At 41.6% G+C, this 18,210-nt stretch overlaps 1 protein-coding gene across 1 annotated transcript; it reads right to left on the bottom strand.

Moving 5' to 3' along the window:
• Nucleotides 1-2,679: 2,679 nt before the first annotated feature.
• On the bottom strand, nt 2,680-17,822 carry TSPAN8 (tetraspanin 8). Its single transcript, XM_074144363.1, has 8 exons — nt 17,763-17,822; nt 13,007-13,069; nt 10,194-10,322; nt 9,474-9,548; nt 9,281-9,388; nt 7,468-7,617; nt 5,310-5,393; nt 2,680-2,733 (listed from the first exon to the last, which is right to left on the bottom strand). The coding sequence occupies exons 1-8, from the start codon at nt 17,820-17,822 to the stop codon at nt 2,680-2,682; spliced, it is 723 nt and encodes a 240-aa protein (XP_074000464.1).
• Nucleotides 17,823-18,210: the final 388 nt, after the last annotated feature.

Raw genomic sequence — 18,210 nt, 5'->3', positions numbered from 1 at the left:
AAAGGCCCTGATGCTGTGTAAGCACTGCCCAGCAGCAACTAAAACATCCCTGTATTATCAACACTATTTCCAGCAGAAATCCAAAACATACTATGAAGAAAGTTAGCTCTATCCCAGCCAAAACCAGCATACCAGGCTGTAGACAACCAAAATTTACATGTACGAACACCACCTTGTTATACGTCTGTGTCATCCCCCCCCAGCAGATACAGGATTGGATTTGTGTCCAAGCCAGCGTACGTGGTGCCAACCTCATGTCAATGCTCATCACAAATCCCTAGCAGTAATGCTCAAGTTTACAGCTGCCTGAAGCTAACCACTTCTGGTACCAAGGGTGAGATGTTATTTCCCCTTCGTTTCCATCCACTAGGCATCTACAGCTCTGAGCCCTCTTTCTATGGAAGACCTTCTGGTACTTTGTTCAAAGAGAACATTCCTTCTCATAGGAAAGAGTAGAAGGAAGAGGAAGATGCAATTCTGTCTGCTTTTTGTCCTTCTACTCCCTGTTTTTTCTGTAGTGATAATCCAAGAGTCCAGCTGCCATCCCATGATCTGGGTGATTCAGGCTCAGCTCCCAGGATTTCAAATCAAGGGTAAGATATGCACAGGAAAAAACAGTCTGAGGGGGAGGAGGAACCAGAAGCCAGTGTTTCTCCTTCCAGGGAGTATGGCTGGGTTATGGAGTCATGCTTTTTCTCCGGTCCAAAAAAGTTTGAATTCTTCTGGCACAGCTTCTGAGGTTCAGCAAAGGGAAGGGCAAGTGCCAGAACTGTCTGGTAGCTAGATGACTTTCCTGGGAGACACATGAGTTTCTGAAAGCAGCTCTCGCTGCTGGGTGTAATGGTCTGAATGCTAGGGAAAGGGCGGGGGACGGGATGGAAACTTTTCCTCTGGATGTGTTTTAAAAGAGAGTGGTTGAAGCAGGTGAATTTTACCTGAACCCAGTCCTGTCACTATAAAGCGTGGACAAAGGTCTTTGCTCAAGGAAAGCTTTTAATGTATTTCTAAGCAACAGATGCATGGCTCTGTCAAGATGGGAGCGGTCTGGGTATGCTTTGAGACAGTCATAGAATCATAGAATCATCTAGGTTGGAAAGGACCTGTAAGATCACTGAGTCCAACCATTAACCTCACACCGTCAAAACCACCACTAAACCATATCCCTAAGCAACATGATGTGGGCACTTGAAGGGTTTTGAAGTAGAAGCACGTGGTACATGGTTTTCTCTTCAGAGCAGCTGCCTGAAGGTGTTTAAAGCTGTTCCTAAAGATGAAGATGGGGGCCCAGCAGGACTGGTGAAAACAGCTAGCCCCCAACGCACGGCAGTGAGGCCACTGGCACACTGTGGAAAACAGATCCCCATGGGCATCATTAGACATCTTCATACCTTTTAAACCCTGCTCCCAGATACCATTTACTTTCTGTCAGGGAGCCACCTGGGCCAGCAACTCCCCGGGGGCTGAGACCAGGTGGGCTCCGCCGGGGTGTCAGGGCAGGGCCTGGCAGCCATGGCCCATTCCATCACCCCAGCCAGGGGGGCACTGGGGCAGCCCCAGCACTGGGCACCTCCCTGGGGATGGGGACAGGCTGAGGCAAGGCCGGGACATGGGCCCGTGGGTGGGCCTGGCTCAGTGGGGCCCGTGGCCGGGAAAGGCAGGGCAGGGCAGGGCAGGTCTGTGGGGGGCTGGAGACCAGCTGCTGCAGCATCACTGGGGCAGGGGCTGGCAGCCCCAGGGGGCTGACGTGGGGTCCTGGGCCGTGGGCAGGATGAGGGGAGCCCCAGGGGACTGGGCAGGGAGGGTCAGGGCTGTTGGTGCCTGAGGGCCCCAACACTTGCAAGCACTGGTTAATCTAAAGGGAGGTGTGCCTGCCTTTATCTATTACTTATTTATTAATACATAATATAACATTATTTATTGCTGCTGCTGCGTTAGTAGCCATGGCCTCTGCCATCTTCGTGCTGCTGGGGAGCCCCCTGCTCGCCTTTGCCGCACTGGGTGAAGCCTCACCCACATGACTTCTCGCCTCCCTCCACATGGGCTTGGATTTCACCCCTGCTGCATATTTGCAGCTACACATGCCACTAAATCCTACTCCTGAATGCATTCTAAGCATCCTTTGGGCCTGAGAGCGACCATCTCAGCTGTCAGGAGGTTGATTTAAACGCCCCTGAAGGGAAACACGGCTTTCCTATTTGGATGGAAGTTAGTCCCCATGCTTTTCATGAGTAACAAAACCCTGACCATATATACCATATCCAGTGTCAAACTGACCTTCCCCACAGGCAAAGCTGCCTGGGGGCATGTGATTCCCTGGACCAGTCAGCCACCGCAAGATGGTTTGCAGCTGTTGAGGGTGACTCTGCTTCGGGTGGCGTAACACACCCATGTGGACACCCTGCATGGTGAACTCGGAATCTCAACATGACTTAAATGCTATCTTCAGACAAAATAAACTCCTCAGAAACATAAACGAAGACGTTTATTGCAAATAAAAATTCACATTCATGTCATTAAGACTGACAAAGGAGGTCGTTTTGCGATTTGTTTTGCTGCCGTTTTCATCAGAACAGCTGCCTGGGACAAGCATATATTTATCTGAATGTGCCAAGCCAAATATCCCTCTATCTACAAAGGTTTTGATTTGGCTGGTGACATCGTTTTGACACTTCCACAGTTTCATTTTCTCTGGATCTGGCAGAAGAGGCTCATAGAAAACCCCAAACCAAGAATCTGGAAAACAAAGACATTTCTGGTATTACTTGGCAGTCCTGGAAATCCCAGGATACAACCCATACACACTGGGAACATTTTGTTTGCAAATGTCTTGGATTTACATGCAGGCTAGGTCTGCTACGCAGAAGATCTTTTCCAATGTAATTCTTAAAGAACATGACTCTAGAATATAGTCATTTTAATGAAATCAGTATGTACCACAGGTAAGACTGCAGACATGATGGAAAACTTTCATTTGTTTGAAAGATGGATTGCCTCTGTGGATGGGGAACCCTGTAACTCTGTGGGTTTAAAATGCAGTTGTTAGCTGCGAAGGAGCAGGTAATACTGAGAAGTTCAAGAAATTCAGACAAAAATTCAGTTTTATTTTCTAAGAAAGTTGGAGGAACTTTCCGATTCCACTGTGTATTCTAAGGGCTGTTTCCCTTTGAAATCTCTCTTCCACTGTCACTCTCTTTTGTGCAAACAGATGTGTAAAGGCACATACATGTTTATATATACAGGCATGCATCTACACATAAACCCCACCATTTTGAATTGCAAATGATCATGCAAAAAGTATTTTCTATTAATCAGTAATAGATTTGGGATAGAAACACTTAAGTCCACTAAAGAAGCTGTTGCTTGAAATACAAAATTCAGTAGGTGATCTTCTGTAGTGAGAATTACTGGGTGAAATTCCATAGCACATGACAGACAGCTGGCAAGATCAGAAGATTGGAAAGCTTCCTTCTGGATTTAAAATTAACCAGTCTGTGAGGGTGTTTCACAAAAGTGGAAGGTATCCAAATGACATTTATGAAGCCATGAACACAAGGATGCTTCATTTGCTTAAGGAAGAGACAGTGGAGAGTGTACAGAAGACAGGGGTACAGCTGAGATGAGGGGATGAACTCACAGCTGGAATAAGCTGACAGGGCTTCCGTGACATACCTGTATTTTCACTTGTGCCCAAGTGAAACCAGGCCCTTCTCAGTACCATTTCCACTAACAGGGTGAGCTGAAACCATTAACAGCCCACAAGTGGCATAATGGAGCAGGCAAAGGGGGGAACATTAGGGAAGAGCACTTTGCCTTGTCCACTTCTTTTCATCTGGGATTTTCTAGAGCAGAGATATGGCTAAGCATGTGCCCTTTGATTTGCAATTACTTGAGACGTCATAATATGTTAGTATCTTTGGAAAGGGTAAATGTTTATTAAGTGTAAATTGCCAGCTGACAATTTGTACCAGCTGAGACTCGTGTTGTTTGTTCATGTTGTTTTCTAATCCTTTTATGATTAGGAGAGGCAACCACCACAGAAAATGCCAACTGGAGAATGGGGAAGAATGATGGCCAATGAACTAAAGGCTATAACTTCTAGCTGCAGTAACTAGAGCAAAGTGACTTATAACGTACCTTTGGGATACAGACGCAATTTTACACTTCTATTTTATTTTTAAAGGCCTTTTAATATTGGTGTATTTCACCTATTTCCCCCCCCCCAGAGTCTACATATAGGTGAGAGACTTGGCCCCCCACATATAGAGCCTTAAATAACATGAAGCCTGTGCGGAATGAGAAGTTAGTGGCCTGTCCTCTCCCAGTGCTGCAGCTGCGTAACTCTTCCCTGCTTACTATTATTTTCCTGGAAATGTATTTTTGAGTTGGGGCTCTTGCCCACTCTTCTACCACGAGGAGCAATCCTCTGCCAATGATGTTAAGAAGTTTTCACTCGGAATAACAATCTGAACTCTGCACAGCAATCTTCGTCATTTCTGCTCTTTCCTCAAACATTCATCGGTGGGGGGCAAGGGAGGAGGGAAACCACAGAGGAATAGTGAAAAGAAAGAAAATGACTGAAGAAAGCAACATGATGAAATCCCCTGTTTCTTTGTCATTTTCTCCTAATCAAAGCCTATCATTCATCAAGGAGCTGACTGGATAACCTCATTGTTTTTCCTCTCTTCGGAGAAAATTTTGCATGTTATTCTTCAGTGTATGATGAAGCAATTAAAATAAAGAGCTCACATACTCTGCTTTTTCTTGCACACAGGAATATATGGAGCAGCACAGGTGTGCACTCAGCACATTCACACACCATCTTGATGGCTAAATTATGCCTCAGAATAACAATTTTGTACCATGACTTCTCTGTGATAAGAATATGCAGTTTAGGGGGTAAGTTTTGTTATGAGATGACTTTTTCCTCAAGTAAAGAAGGGAAAGAGGGAGAAAAGACTGGCTATTCTGCCTCGTGTCTTCCTGGGGCTGGGTACCCCCACACCCCTCTGTCCACAGGGCTCACTATCAAGGCACAGCCTGGCTCCAGGACTGTCAAATCTTTGCAGAAAAAGTGCCGTGTGATACACTTATACAAGGCAGCAGGGTGGTCCTATCCCACCTGAAGTTCGCAGCTCGGCAGCCATATACTATTTATATGAAATAAAATAAGATTATAGCTAAGGTGAGAGGTAGTTTTCCCTTGTCTATTAACTGAGCAAGCCAGGTGTTTTAATCCTATTGCCAGTGTATTTCTAAGCAGAACATATTGCTTGTCGATGACTAAATATTTTAATGGTGTATACTGGTACCTCAATAATGGCTAGTCCAAAGGCAATCCCCATAATTGTGAGCAGATGGCTGTTAATGTATTGCATAACCACTTCTCTGCAAGGCTGAAAAAATAAGACAAAATTAATAATTATAGGTAAACAATATTATCCTAAGGTTATTAGGAATGCATCCTCTAAAATAACTTGTCTCTGTCTCTCTGTGTTAAAGAAGGGCTATTTGAATTTACTCTGCCTTGTTGCTAACCCAAAGAATACAACTATACATACCTTGTGCTCTGAGAAAGACATTTAGTCTTTGCCTTCGCAAATACAAAGATGAATTTAGTAGCTGACCATAAGCAGGTATAATTTCAGACGAAGATATCAAGCTGTAATGTCTGATGTTCACATGATTTTCAGTTGACAAGGAAAGAAGCAATTCTGCTTACTTTCACTCGGTAATCATTTTCTGCTAGGAAAGAGCCAATGCAGCAGTGACCAGATCTGAAGCAAACCTTCCGTTTCCCACTAATCTGATCTTTGGATTTGAAAATTCAAAGCCTAATGTTAGAATCAGGCTCAACTATCAATATTTGGATATAAAACCAAGCTTAAATATTATTTTTGACAAATGTTTGGTGGTCTTGGGCTGGGGCTGGAAGGAAGAGAGTGATCGTATCTGAGGTTCTCAGCAGAGCTACTCTCCTTTTTAATAAATGCGTACATCTGTTCTTATAATGACTACATCTTCTCCAGGCATTGACAATACTCCTTTTTCAAACTGTAGGGAAAGCCAAGTACAGCTTAAATCCATTAAACTACAGTACTGTTCCAACACTACAACTGCCTTCCCCCCAAATATAATGTGGAGTTATATTCCTTCACCATATTTCCTCCCTCACAACACATGGGTCTTCTCCTCCCAGTCCTTCTAAAAAACCTCTCATTTAAGCTGACTCAGAACTGCACTGAATTTCAAATCTTTTTTCCTGGATCAGAAGAGTCGAATGTCTTTACCAGCATCTAACACCACCATGAAATCTGTGTGTTCATGTGAGCGATATCTTGCACCTGCAGTAATTTCACTGATCGCTTCTCATGTCCTTTGAGGGTTTGCCTGAGGCCAAGAAGACGTTAAAATGTGGCCAAAACAGCCTCTTTGTATACATCTTATTTCCAGATTGGGTTCTGGCGTCCTCTACTTAACCAGACTATTCCCTTGCTTTAAAAAAGTATTTGCTTCTGTGGGACTACAGAGGGAGGAAATTAGTGTTCAGGCAGGACCTGCCTAAGGAGCTATGCATTTAGAAAAGCATACAACCAGATTTGGACATTTGTTAAAATCTGCTTTGTGCTAGGTGCAGACTGGCAAACTTTGTGCCACCAACATTCTAAAAATGCAGCTATTTTGTGCTAGTTTTCCACATATTTTTTTTCATATTTTTCTTAGTATGCATGGAGTCCAAATTTCCATATAAGGAGGCAGATAAATCTTGAAATTAATTAATTGAGATCTCTTCTGCCTGCCTACCAATTTTTGAGTATGCTTTTTTGTTGCCTGTCACCAGACATTTTTTGCCTTATTATTATGTTAACTGCCACAAGTTTTTCAAAAGGATGTAGCTGTAGGAAATTACACTTTGAGTATGCTGCCATGAAGCCTACAACATGTAAGGTTTCTTTACAGCAGATCCTGCAAAATTACTGTGGATTTTTTTTACTAAAGGACTAAGGTCTTGCGTTTAATGTGTTCATTTTTCAATATCCCTTAGCCCTTTGAAAGCCCCTGAGCCAACATGTCTACCACCAGAAGGAGCCTGGGTGGGAACACAACCTTCTGAGAAAGGAAGGAGAGCCAAAGAGTAGCCGGTGTGCTGCTCTGACCCAGAAGAATACCCTGACCCCAAAGACGTAATAGTTTTCACCCACAGTAACCATGCAGACTGCTGAGGTCCTAAGGGTCCCGCACTGCACGGCCAAGATAGAGGCATCCCAGGAAGAGGAAGCAGCAGCACATTTCCTGTATGCACAGTAACTTCGTAACAGATGGCACAGGGGCAATTCTGGCTAATGAAGACAAGGCAAAACTTTGCCTTTTTGAAAAGGTACAGAACTGCTAACTATGCCAGTCACCAAAGACATCATGGGGTTCAAACCTCTTTTTAGAAAGAAGAGTGGAACATTATATTTTTCTTACCTTTTTATAAACGTATCTGCCTTCATACATGATGCAGAGGTCTGCTAGTGGATTCTCTATTTCACACGCACAGGCTTTACTGTTACCAACAGGCTTATTAAAATTTTGTCCCCAGTCTGCAGGTCCAATCAGCACACCACAGCACTGGTGCTGCAAAAAAAGAGGAAATAGGGAGATGAGGAAAAAAGTGGTGATTTGCAGTTGGAGGAGAGTAGCAGAGGGAGCTGAGAGGAGCAACGAAGGAGAAGTTTCCTTTCTTCTTTTCCCATGTGGAAGTTTTACCAAATTGGTATGTCTCAAATACCCTTTACATTTCCATACCAGTTATAAGAATGTAAGTGCACAAGTTTAAAAAGAAAGAAGACTTTCAGTACACAGTGCTCAAAAAACCATTAATGTGCTATAAAGCTCATAAGTCAGTGACAGAATGGAACTGCAACATAGAACAATGCTGGACACAGTATTTCTTAAGAATTAAGTCTTCTTTCTGCAGGTTATACTTGCAGAAGTTAAGTAACAGCTCTGGTAACATCCACATTTCATATCTTGAAAAGCCAGGCTGAAAATGTAAAATTCAGGCACATAAAACTCTGAAATCCAGAAAAATAACCACCTTGAATGACGGTTAGCCCTTTAAATTAGAAATGGACTGAGGGGGCCAGGGGTCCATTTGGGGTTTGTGAAACCTAAACCAGGTGCAGTTTCACTTCATGTTCCACTTTATTCAACCCACTAAAGCTCAGGGGCGCAGACTTGGGTTTGAGGTCCTTCCTCTTTTAAAAAGCAGCTGGAAATGTTCACGTAATTTTGTATAAAAGCAAAGGCTGTGGGACATAATAAAGCAATCCTGGTCTATTTAAAAATTAATACAGTAATTATGGGATTTTTCATTTTGCTCACCCTTCAATCATCTCTCCAGGGAGCTGCTTATGATATCAGAAGAAATAAGCTGGCTCAGAAGCAGAGGATAGGGCTGGAGGTGGAATGGGGAAGCAGAAGCAGAAGTAATATAAGCCACCCAAATTTTGTTTCTTACTTCCTTTTCTTTCACACTAGCAGCCTTTAAAAATATAGGAATTCTTTAAGCCTAACCATCAAAGTCATCACTCATTAGGGACTAAAAAAAAAAAACCAGCAGCACTCTGTCAACTTGTAGATACAGTGGGAGGGACAAATGTCTATACCATCAATGGTATCAGTGAGGTTCAAGGGCATTCTCAGTGTGATACCCAGGAGCAAGCTGGCACAAAGCGTCCACCTTCTGTCATCCTGCAGGTGGGGGAAGTCAGGACAGGTATAAGCAAAGTGAAAACAAACGTCCCTTTTACTGTATTTTCTTCCCCCCTCTTACACGGTAAAGTGTGGCATTTAATGACTCCACAGCAATAGGATATTCCAAATGAAATACACTCCTGAAGTTTTCCTTAGCCCTGGGGTAATCTGGATAGATCTTAGCTGGGATACAGTGAAGGAGCAATGTCCCTTCAGAAAGGAGAGCTGTTACAAAGGAGCAGGCAACCTCACCATGAAAAAGCTTAGCTAATTGTCAGTCTCACTTGTATGTTGTGTGTCCTTGTTCCATTGCTCTTACAAATACCACTGCACAAAGAAATCATTGCAGAAAGCCCATGTCGTATCAAGAGAGCAGAAGCTCTTTGTGTTATGTTTTAACCTGCATTAAGTCAGACCCTTCCCCATCCCCAGGGAATGAAATTCAAATACTATGGCAGAGTAGCCATAAAATGAAGCATAGATAAATGCTAGAGATGGAGCAGATAGCAACAATCCCTGCCCTCCATTACATTTTAATTACCCTTCTCTCAAACTTATGGAACTTCTCTTGAAACACTTCAGCTTCTTTTGTAGAGTTTTGCAATAAATACACAGTCTGCAGGAGAGTCTTGTTAAGGGATGTTTCAACCTGCAAATCCAAATATTTTGTTAGGTTTTGGACTAGAAACAAAACTCTGGGAGGATATAAATGAAAAGGCAGAATAATACTGTACCTGAGATCTGTACATTGCTCCTAAAATACCTCCTGTGACCTGAAGTATCAGGATCAGAAGCAGCCCAATAAAAAACTAGGAAAAAAACAAAAGAAGGAGAAAACTGTAGTACTTTTTACCAAGATCATATAATTTCTTCTAAGTAAATGTTAAGCTTTCATGTGCTTGAATAACCATGTAGGTAGAATGAACTGAAGTTCCAGTCAGAGCTGTTCCAGTCAGTGCTGTTCCAGTTATTCCTTCTTTGGCAATGAGAAAAGACAGAGTGTGTTCAGCTGGTGGTCAAAACTAGGTGCACACCACAGTAGTGGCATGATGGGCAGTGTGTAGGTGAGGTGTTGGGCAGGAGGACAGGGAGGACTTTCTAGGAGGACCAGCAAAGGGAACAACTGGGAATGTATGAAATTAAATGGGATAGGTATTGGGGGAGGACTGCTGCAGGGAACTTGGGTGATGACTGGATGGGAGAAAAAGCTAGTGACATGCTTGGGGCTCCCTGGACTTTGTCTTCTCCCTGATGAGACCACACCACCCATCATTTTTTCTGCACTTAGAATTCAGAAGGGGCTCTAGCACATGGTAAGCAATGAAAACATGATCATAATAAAGCATCTGGTTAAACAAAAAGGTCCCGCCCTCATTTGATCCTATTTGCAAGGACCTTATCCGTCAAATGTAGCTTTGGCCTGGTAAAGGTAGACAACTCTTTTTCCTTCCTACCAGCAGCAGCATGCACCGGCTCTCCTTTATGGCACCACAGCACCCCAGAAACCCAAGGACCATAATGATGGCACCCACGGCTATCAGCAGATCAGCCCCTGAAAACAGGCTGCTGTCTATATCGACCTCCTGAAAAGAGAGGGGAAAAAAGTCTTTCAGCTACAAGAAGCTTCTCCTAAAAACATCTGTATCCTCCAAAACAAGAGAATTATTTCACAACTGATAAATATACTGATTAGCAACCATGGAGATATTCTGATCCATAAATAAACAAACCTCTAATGTCCCCTTCTTAAATGTTTTGTTGGGGAGCTCAGCAGAACCTGGCTTTTCTCAGTCTCTGTCTCTGCACAAGATGAAAGTCAAATTTACAGAGTAAATAAAGATCTCTTGTCTTTAAAGTGGGTTTCAGTTAGTTTTCAGTCGATGAATCTTTGCTTTTTACTGGAAGTAGCAAAATTGATTATCTTGAAATCTCTCCTACATTAACCAAATGTTAAAGAAACAAAACCTCTGTTTGTCATTAGAAGGCCAAGAACATACTCTGTGGCTGCTCCTCAGAGAACACTTCTCAGACCGATGCTGGATATACTAGAGAAATAGTGAGATGTATTTTCCAAACCAATTTTCTTTTTCTTCTTTTTAGGCATGATCTCTAATATTACCCTCAGAGATGAGGACCGTATTTTGATGCGTGGGACATTCAACTAAACAATTCATATACCTCAATATTATTAAATATCAAATTATTCAGTTCCCACAGGACTGACTAAGGCCAAAGGCCAAAACAGAGAAAATGTTCAAAGAATATTTTCCAGTGTGGCTGGTGCCAAGATTAGCAAAAATGTCTGGAAGTTGTCACATTTATCTTCTGATGGAAATTGCAAAGGTATATGGACATGTATAATTTGAAGAATGTGTTGTTCTTTCCCCTTCCAAGTTGGACTGAACCCCCTGTTATTTATTCTTAGAAAGCTCTATTCATCTACAGCCAAATCCTTATGGTCTTCTCAGTTATTACTCAGGGAAAGCATACATTGGTTTTGAATGGGAACTTTGCCTGCCTAGAGGAAAAAATGTGAGAAAATGCTTTCAATTTTTGTCCCTAACTCTTAATTTACAGTTTTTGGGGAGTACTAAGCGTCACTTCAGGAAACCAGTTTGGGACACACTGAAGTATGCTTTTCTGAATAAGAAATGTCTCAAAAAGTAAGAAAGGATAATAGAAGTTATGATTTTCCCAGCTCCCTTGTACCATCTGAGCCATCATACTAGAGATGGTCAACTAGTAAGTATGGCAATTTTAGCCCATTGTTAAATGTTGACTGAGGAGCGAAAGTTGTCATTCTTCTTCCACAGCAGAGAACGGCAGAGGTCTCCACAATGACCTATCTGACCTAATTTACCCCATGGCACAACGTCATCACGAACTGATTTCTGTTGTATCCATCCTCTGCCAGACATCTGGGATTGGCTAAGAGCAACAGTGCCATCAGCCAAATGGCAAGAAATATATAAAGCTATCTTCTTATCTCCACCATCTTTTTATTTCCAGATGGGAAACTAGTGACTTAAAAATTACTGTTCTAATCAATGGACTGCAGTAGGGCAGCAGACAAGTGAGTGATCTGAAGATTTGCAACTTAAACTATACTAAAGGCTCAATCTGAAAGCTGAATAAAATTGCCTTTTTTTTTTCACACCTAGCCCTTTTTTCATTTCTATGAAAGAAAAAAAAGACTTTTTTGGCAATAGAAGCATGCAAATTAAATTTTCAAATTCATTTACATTTCTATAGCCCAAACTCACAAGAAGAAATATACTCCTTAAAACTTAAAAGAGTCAGATTGTTCTTCCTGTTAGTGTAGCAAAACACCGACATACAACGATTGCAGAGTGCCTTTCAGAGAAACACCTATGAGCTGTGAGATCAGCTTCACTCAAAGATGGTGGAAAACACGCTGCGAGTCAGAGGCCAGCGCCACTGGGACCGCATTCGGCAAAAGGCTGGCAGGGCCCACAGGGCCAAAGGGCCTTTGCACCGATAGGACCAGCCTCTGCTGCATGTCTGCAGGATCAAGGGCTCCTCAAATTTGTATTTTCCCTAGCTTTGCCGAAAAGGAAATTCATAAAGTCTGAAGTAATTTAATAACCCAGATAAAATCCAGGAGGGGAACTCAAGGGTTTTCTTCTCCCCCCTCCAGGAGGGCTGTTGGGACATTTTAATCCGAAGTAAATATTTTTGGGTCTCTAAAGCCCTTTCTGTATAAATATGAGGGGAAAAGGATACAGTATTTTTAAGGAGCCACTGAAAATAGAAGGAAAATTCCTTGCTCCCTTTCAAAGTTGCAGTTACTGGGGAAATGAGAATTGTGCTATTGAAGATAATGAGAAAGGTAAAAATATGCCCTACAAACACATGGAAATAACCCTAGGAATATATATGACTGTAATATTCTAATAGGGAGAGACATCGAAAAGTCTAGGAGCTGTATGGCTCGTTATTCTCTCTAAAACTGAAATCAGTAACAAAACCATCATTAGTTTGCATTAGGGGAGAGAGAGACACTATTTCCAACAGAAATCTGTAAGAACCTACATTTATAACACTAGAAGAGATTTCTTGTAGTCACGTCTGCTCACTTTATCTGACTAGCTGCACCGTCTTGTTTAATCTTAAACATCATAAAATGCATGAATCTAAACCACCTCGACAAAAACATAACGAATTTGTGGAAATGCAAATGGGAAATGAAAGTGTATGCAGTAGCTTCCAGGTTTTGCATGGTTCTGGTATGACTGTATACATTTACCTCCTGAGCAGCTTCGCTGACACGTATCCATACAGAGACTCCCAAAATCACAACACCACACACCTGCAGGAGAAATAAAGAATATTTAGAAAGATCAGCAATTTTAGATGAACGTTTAGCATCCAAATTGTACCAGATGCTGGCCAAAATTCTGAAATCATTTGTTTGGCAAAGTGAAAGACGTGAATTGTAGGAGCATAGAATATTGATTCATATCCAGGAAACTTCATAAAGGTAGTTAAATCTTCAGTTATGCACCAAATCCCTGATGTTTCTACCTCAGAGGGCTCTGCCTTTCCTTGATGATTTATACATGTGGTTGGGAAGCACACAGAAATTGTCAGATGAGAGAGCAATATAAATTGCCATAGTATGTATATAACATGACTGTAAAGAACGTTGTTTCTTGTATAATGGAAACACGTGAGATTTGATAAGGGATGTTGGTATAAATATTCTGTTTAGTATTATTCAGGACACATATCTAGAGATATATTCTCTATGGTTAAACTGTCAAGAAAGGTTCTAAATACAGTCTTTCTGCTGTTTTTACTGCAGCAATATCTGGCCATCTCCAATCTTTACAATATCCCTCCAATAAAAATGTCTATTGTGATAGTTATTATTTCCATTACATTTTTACAGAAAAAAAAAATTAGTCACGTACATGTGAAAATTAAAGTCAGGGAAGATGAATCCCAGACACGTTCCCTAATCACTAGTTGGGCTCCTGTTTTGTTGATCCTTGAGGTACCACTCCACTATGTGCCAGCCACTCTATTCCTAACCTTGCTAATGATGGTTCTCACATAGAATTTCTTTTTATTAAGTGTTGGAGACATGTAGTTAAGAGACTAACCAGGTGTAAGAATTGTGCCTACTGAGATGACTGATAGGAAAGAGACATCACTGAGGACCAAAGCCTTGTCAGATTTAGAATTATCTTTCTGTAATTCATTAATACTCGTGGCCCTGAAATGTTTTATGAGCTTCCCATGAAGACTGGGACTACTCCTAACCTTTTAAAATTGAAAGAGCTATTTTTATATGATTTAGATAATTTTTCTTAAAAAAATGCTTTCCCTGCAAAAGGTTTCATATAATATTCAGCATCAAAGACCGTAACGACTTTAGCAGATAATTTAATATGGAACAGAGCCAGCACTCAAACATGAGTACCACACATTTTCCTGCTCTAAGTAAAGCTCCTATAAGTACATTTTAAACATGAAAAGGAAAGTTGTACAATCGATGACAGCTACATCGTGTTATCAAATTTAACTGGAACTCCCCACTGAAATCTTCCGAATCCCACTGAATCTGTCTAGAAACTGATGGTATCATATGACTCTATATTTGGGTCCTGTTCAGCAGCACTATGTGAGCCATGTGGCCATGCACCAGACAACATAGGCTCACTAATGTGAAAATTTCCACTGAAGCGGCTATTGCTATAAATCCAAAGCGAATTTGGCCCACTGCCTTATTTGTTATATAGGGCCTCCCATAAAATACAGCACAGTAGTAGAAGTAAATGTAGCTGAATGTACAGGAACTCACCAATCAGATGGGAATGCTGTAATATTTATTCCCTCCATTCAAAAAAGAAATATCATTTATGAATCAAAATTTCTAGTAAGGTGTATATATTTTAATTATTAAAATAGAGTTGGTTTAGACTGATTAAAAATGCCCCATTTCAGTAAAATCTTAATGTTGTTTTCTGTGTATTTTCATAATATACAAAGTATACAAGAACTCACACAGAATAGTTTTGAAATAACAAATCAAAATGGTCTATTCCCAAAGAGTCCAAGCAGAACATTTCAAGTTTGCTGGAATCTTCCATCATAATTAAGTTTTCTTAAAATAAAGTTTTGACTAAAGAAACTTTCATTTCAGGGAACAGTTTCATTTTTAATGAACCAGTATTTTCCAGGGGAATAAAAACAGCTTCTTTGAAAAGGTCCTCACCTGTTTTCTCTAAACTGGATATCTATTGAAGTTTTGTCTCAACCTTTGACCAAGAATCAGTGACCTCATCATGGTCTCATAAATTGACCAGGAACAGGACTGTTGTCCCTCAAATTCAATGGGTTCGTCTCTTCTCAAGCCCTTCAGTCTTGGTATGATGAAGAATACAGCCTACTACCTCAGATGAGCCTGCCGTGACTCCAGACCCACAGTATATCAAAACTCCGTACTTTTCAGACATGGGAATACTGAACTTCTGGGGAATTCCCTCCACTGGCACACACATTTTAAGCAACCAGTTTAAGGGTATCAGGAAGAGCTTTATACAAGGTTGCTCCTGTTTGGAAAAACATTTGACTGGAATATTTCCTTGAGATACACGAAATCAACAGTGTTAGGAAGGTCCTACAAGAATGTGGTCTGTGGCTTAGCATTACCTGCTAAGTCTGTGTTGCTACTTCTGGGGACCGAGAGGTTCACTTTCTTGCCTGATGTGAGGTATGGGGAAGGAGCCACTTTGGTTGTAGATGGGCTGCAAGTCTGGTATTAACAACTGATCAAAGATTGCACTGTCACTAGTCAGGTTGCCTCAAACTATGGATCAGACATCAACATTTAGTGAAAAAAAAAAAGGAATTCTACATTTTTGCATGATATGGAGGAGCAGAAGCTGACAGAATGAGGGCAGCAAGATGTCCTGCAAACTCTGATGAAAGGAAAGAGGAAAAAGCTGAACTTTCAGGTTTAACGCACAAAACTGACTTAAGGACTATTACAAGCTCCATATAGGCACCCATCTCCAAAGCACAGATCTTCAAATCTTCAGATCTTTTTTTCACCAAACTGAGAGGACACAAAGCTCTATGAACATGCTAGAGTCCAGCACAGGGCTGTAGATTCCCTGGGGACAAATGTCACAAGAGATGAGGCAAAGGGCAGCAAAGCCAGGGCTACTTAGCAGAGCGACCTTAGACTGTTTCAGGGTTTACACACTTAGGGCTATGCCCTAAAAGCTGCTTAGAAAAAGGCACCAGAAGGCTGGAAAGGCCATTCCCAAGTCCCCTAAAAAAGGGCACTCCCAGAGAAATTGCAAAGGGCTTAAAATGAAAGGATGCCAGGTAAATATGCAGCTGCTGCTGCTGTCTAGTTAAGGTTAAAGTCACCTTCATTTCCCACTATCAGCTTAATTTTCCCCTTGCCAACTGCCTGGTGCAACAGGGAGAACTGCTGTAAAGACATCACTGTTCCCTGTACTTTAAAACAGCAATTTAATGATTTCCAGGAACTAAGAGATGGGAATGTGAATCAAAGAATTCAGTTTCACTGTACTCTGTCAGCACATATTCCTGTTGGCACCACGTCTATTCTTCTCTATGTCAGTAGTGCTAAGCCCCTCCCTTTAAAATAAGTAACTATAGCTGCATTCCTGTCCTCTGTCCTACTCACCAGTCACACGCACAGCAAATGCTCTCAGTATAGAGTATGGATTTTTCCTACCTTTGGCATAAAGACAGGTTAGGGTGTTCTCTCCTAGGAAACCCCTGCTGTCACTGGAGGCTTAGGTGTGGGCAGTGTTCACATATTCACTCCAGAAGTAGTTTGGACCTTTTCTAATGCTAGTTGGAGACATTTACCTATGTTTTATCTTGCCGTAAATACAGATGAATGTGAACAGGAAAAACTTCCTGAGGGGCAGGAATTCCAAGTCAGAAACTTACAGACTCTTTTAAGTACCATTGCAGAAAAACTTCCATCACAGATGTCAAATATCTTCAATCTGCCTTGATGGAAGTGGAGGAAGTGGAGGAAGAAGAAGGGGGAGGCAGCCCAAACCATCACTATCCTGTTAGGAATTTCTTTGTGAGGTCCAAAGCAATCAAAGAGTTTTGCTAATTCTTCTCATTTTGGCAAGCCACAAATTCTCCAAGGCTACTGTTTGTGGTCCCTTTTGAATGGTATCACCTTTTCACTAAAAAAAAAAATCCCTTGAGGCGAAGTCCATAAAGTGACTAGTAGTTCCAATTCTGGTTTCAGTGAACCTCTGGTGAACCTGACAAATCTCTCTCGGGAAAGCTGACAGTGAGGTTGAACCATGAGAGAGAAGATCTTTAACTCGTACCTTTCCTGAGTTTCCAGGACCTGGAATTCTTGCAAACCAGCTAAGATGTGATAAATAGCCAAACAGGATTCAAACGACAGCCAGAAACCTGCCTGCTGCCCTGTGCCATATCTGCCTTGATACAGCTATTGGCAGTACTGCCAGCCCGTACTATTTCACAACCATTTACTGTCCACCATCAGAAACTAATTATGACACTGAATGTAAAGCAAAGAACCACAAAGAAGGATATGCAAACCATTTATCAATTAGGAGGCTAAAAATACAAGAGAATTTTCCATATCTTCTGTTGCAACTGCATTTTCAGGCTTATGCCCTTTGGGTGCAAGCAGCAGACAATAAAAGCTAGAGAATGATGCATTTTAAGTGGAGAGTCTGTTATCTTCTGACGGAAATGAGTGATGTCCCCAGACTCGAGGGGCATACTATGGGCAGGGAGACACAATCCTGGCTGGTCTACTTTTGAATGCGGAGGGAAAGCAATTTGGAAGGAAAAAGACAAAGGGAAGGGCAAAAGTTAAACATATTCTCCCCTCCCTGATTTAGATTCACACTCTGTTTCCACTTATGCTCTATTTTCTTTACAATTTCTTCAACTACAGCGTTCAGATAATGTTGAACACATTTCATGCAACACTAGTAAGAATTTAAACACCAACTTACCCAAAATAAGAAGTTGAAGATGAACATGGAGTACTTCATGCAGCTGCTTACACCCGCCATTTTCAACAAGCCAAGGCAAAAACGAGCACTGCAGAAGAAGCTGTCCTAGGAGTCTGACCTTGACAGAAAAGTTGTTCCTCTGTCTTCAGAAAAACTCTCAGACCATGTCAAATACACCGTGCTCTGCTCCTAAAAGTAAAAATTGTGGCCAAGGCATCAACAGTTATTTAAATAGTTCCTATACCATAGGTAAATATTAACCAGAGCATTGGGGAAGCACTACCAGGCGTTATCATTGAGTCTCCAGACTCATATTGTGCCTTTGTGTTTTGTACTTTTCTACGGTCCTATTATTCTTGTCCTACACCTCGAAAGTAAAAGATAATGCAGCAAAAGCCATAGTTTCAAGAGAAAGAGAAGTGAGAATAAAAACATTTTACAGACCTGC

Source organism: Numenius arquata, chromosome 2 (genome assembly GCF_964106895.1).
Source record: "Numenius arquata chromosome 2, bNumArq3.hap1.1, whole genome shotgun sequence".
Classification (NCBI taxonomy): Eukaryota; Metazoa; Chordata; class Aves; order Charadriiformes; family Scolopacidae; genus Numenius; species Numenius arquata.
The sequence above is the reverse complement of the archived record's forward strand: the minus strand, read 5'-3'. Positions and strand labels throughout refer to the sequence as shown.

Bases quoted from the DNA above. Each gene is read 5' to 3' on its own strand.
- TSPAN8 (XM_074144363.1), bottom strand. From the start codon at position 17,822: ATGGCGGGTGTAAGCAGCTGCATGAAGTACTCCATGTTCATCTTCAAC. The intron at 5,394-7,467 runs GTAAGAAAAATA...TTATTTTTTCAG, and splicing joins GCAGATACGTTTATAAAAAG to CCTTGCAGAGAAGTGGTTAT. The intron at 2,734-5,309 runs GTACCAGTATAC...TTTGTTTTCCAG, and splicing joins TTGGACTAGCCATTATTGAG to ATTCTTGGTTTGGGGTTTTC.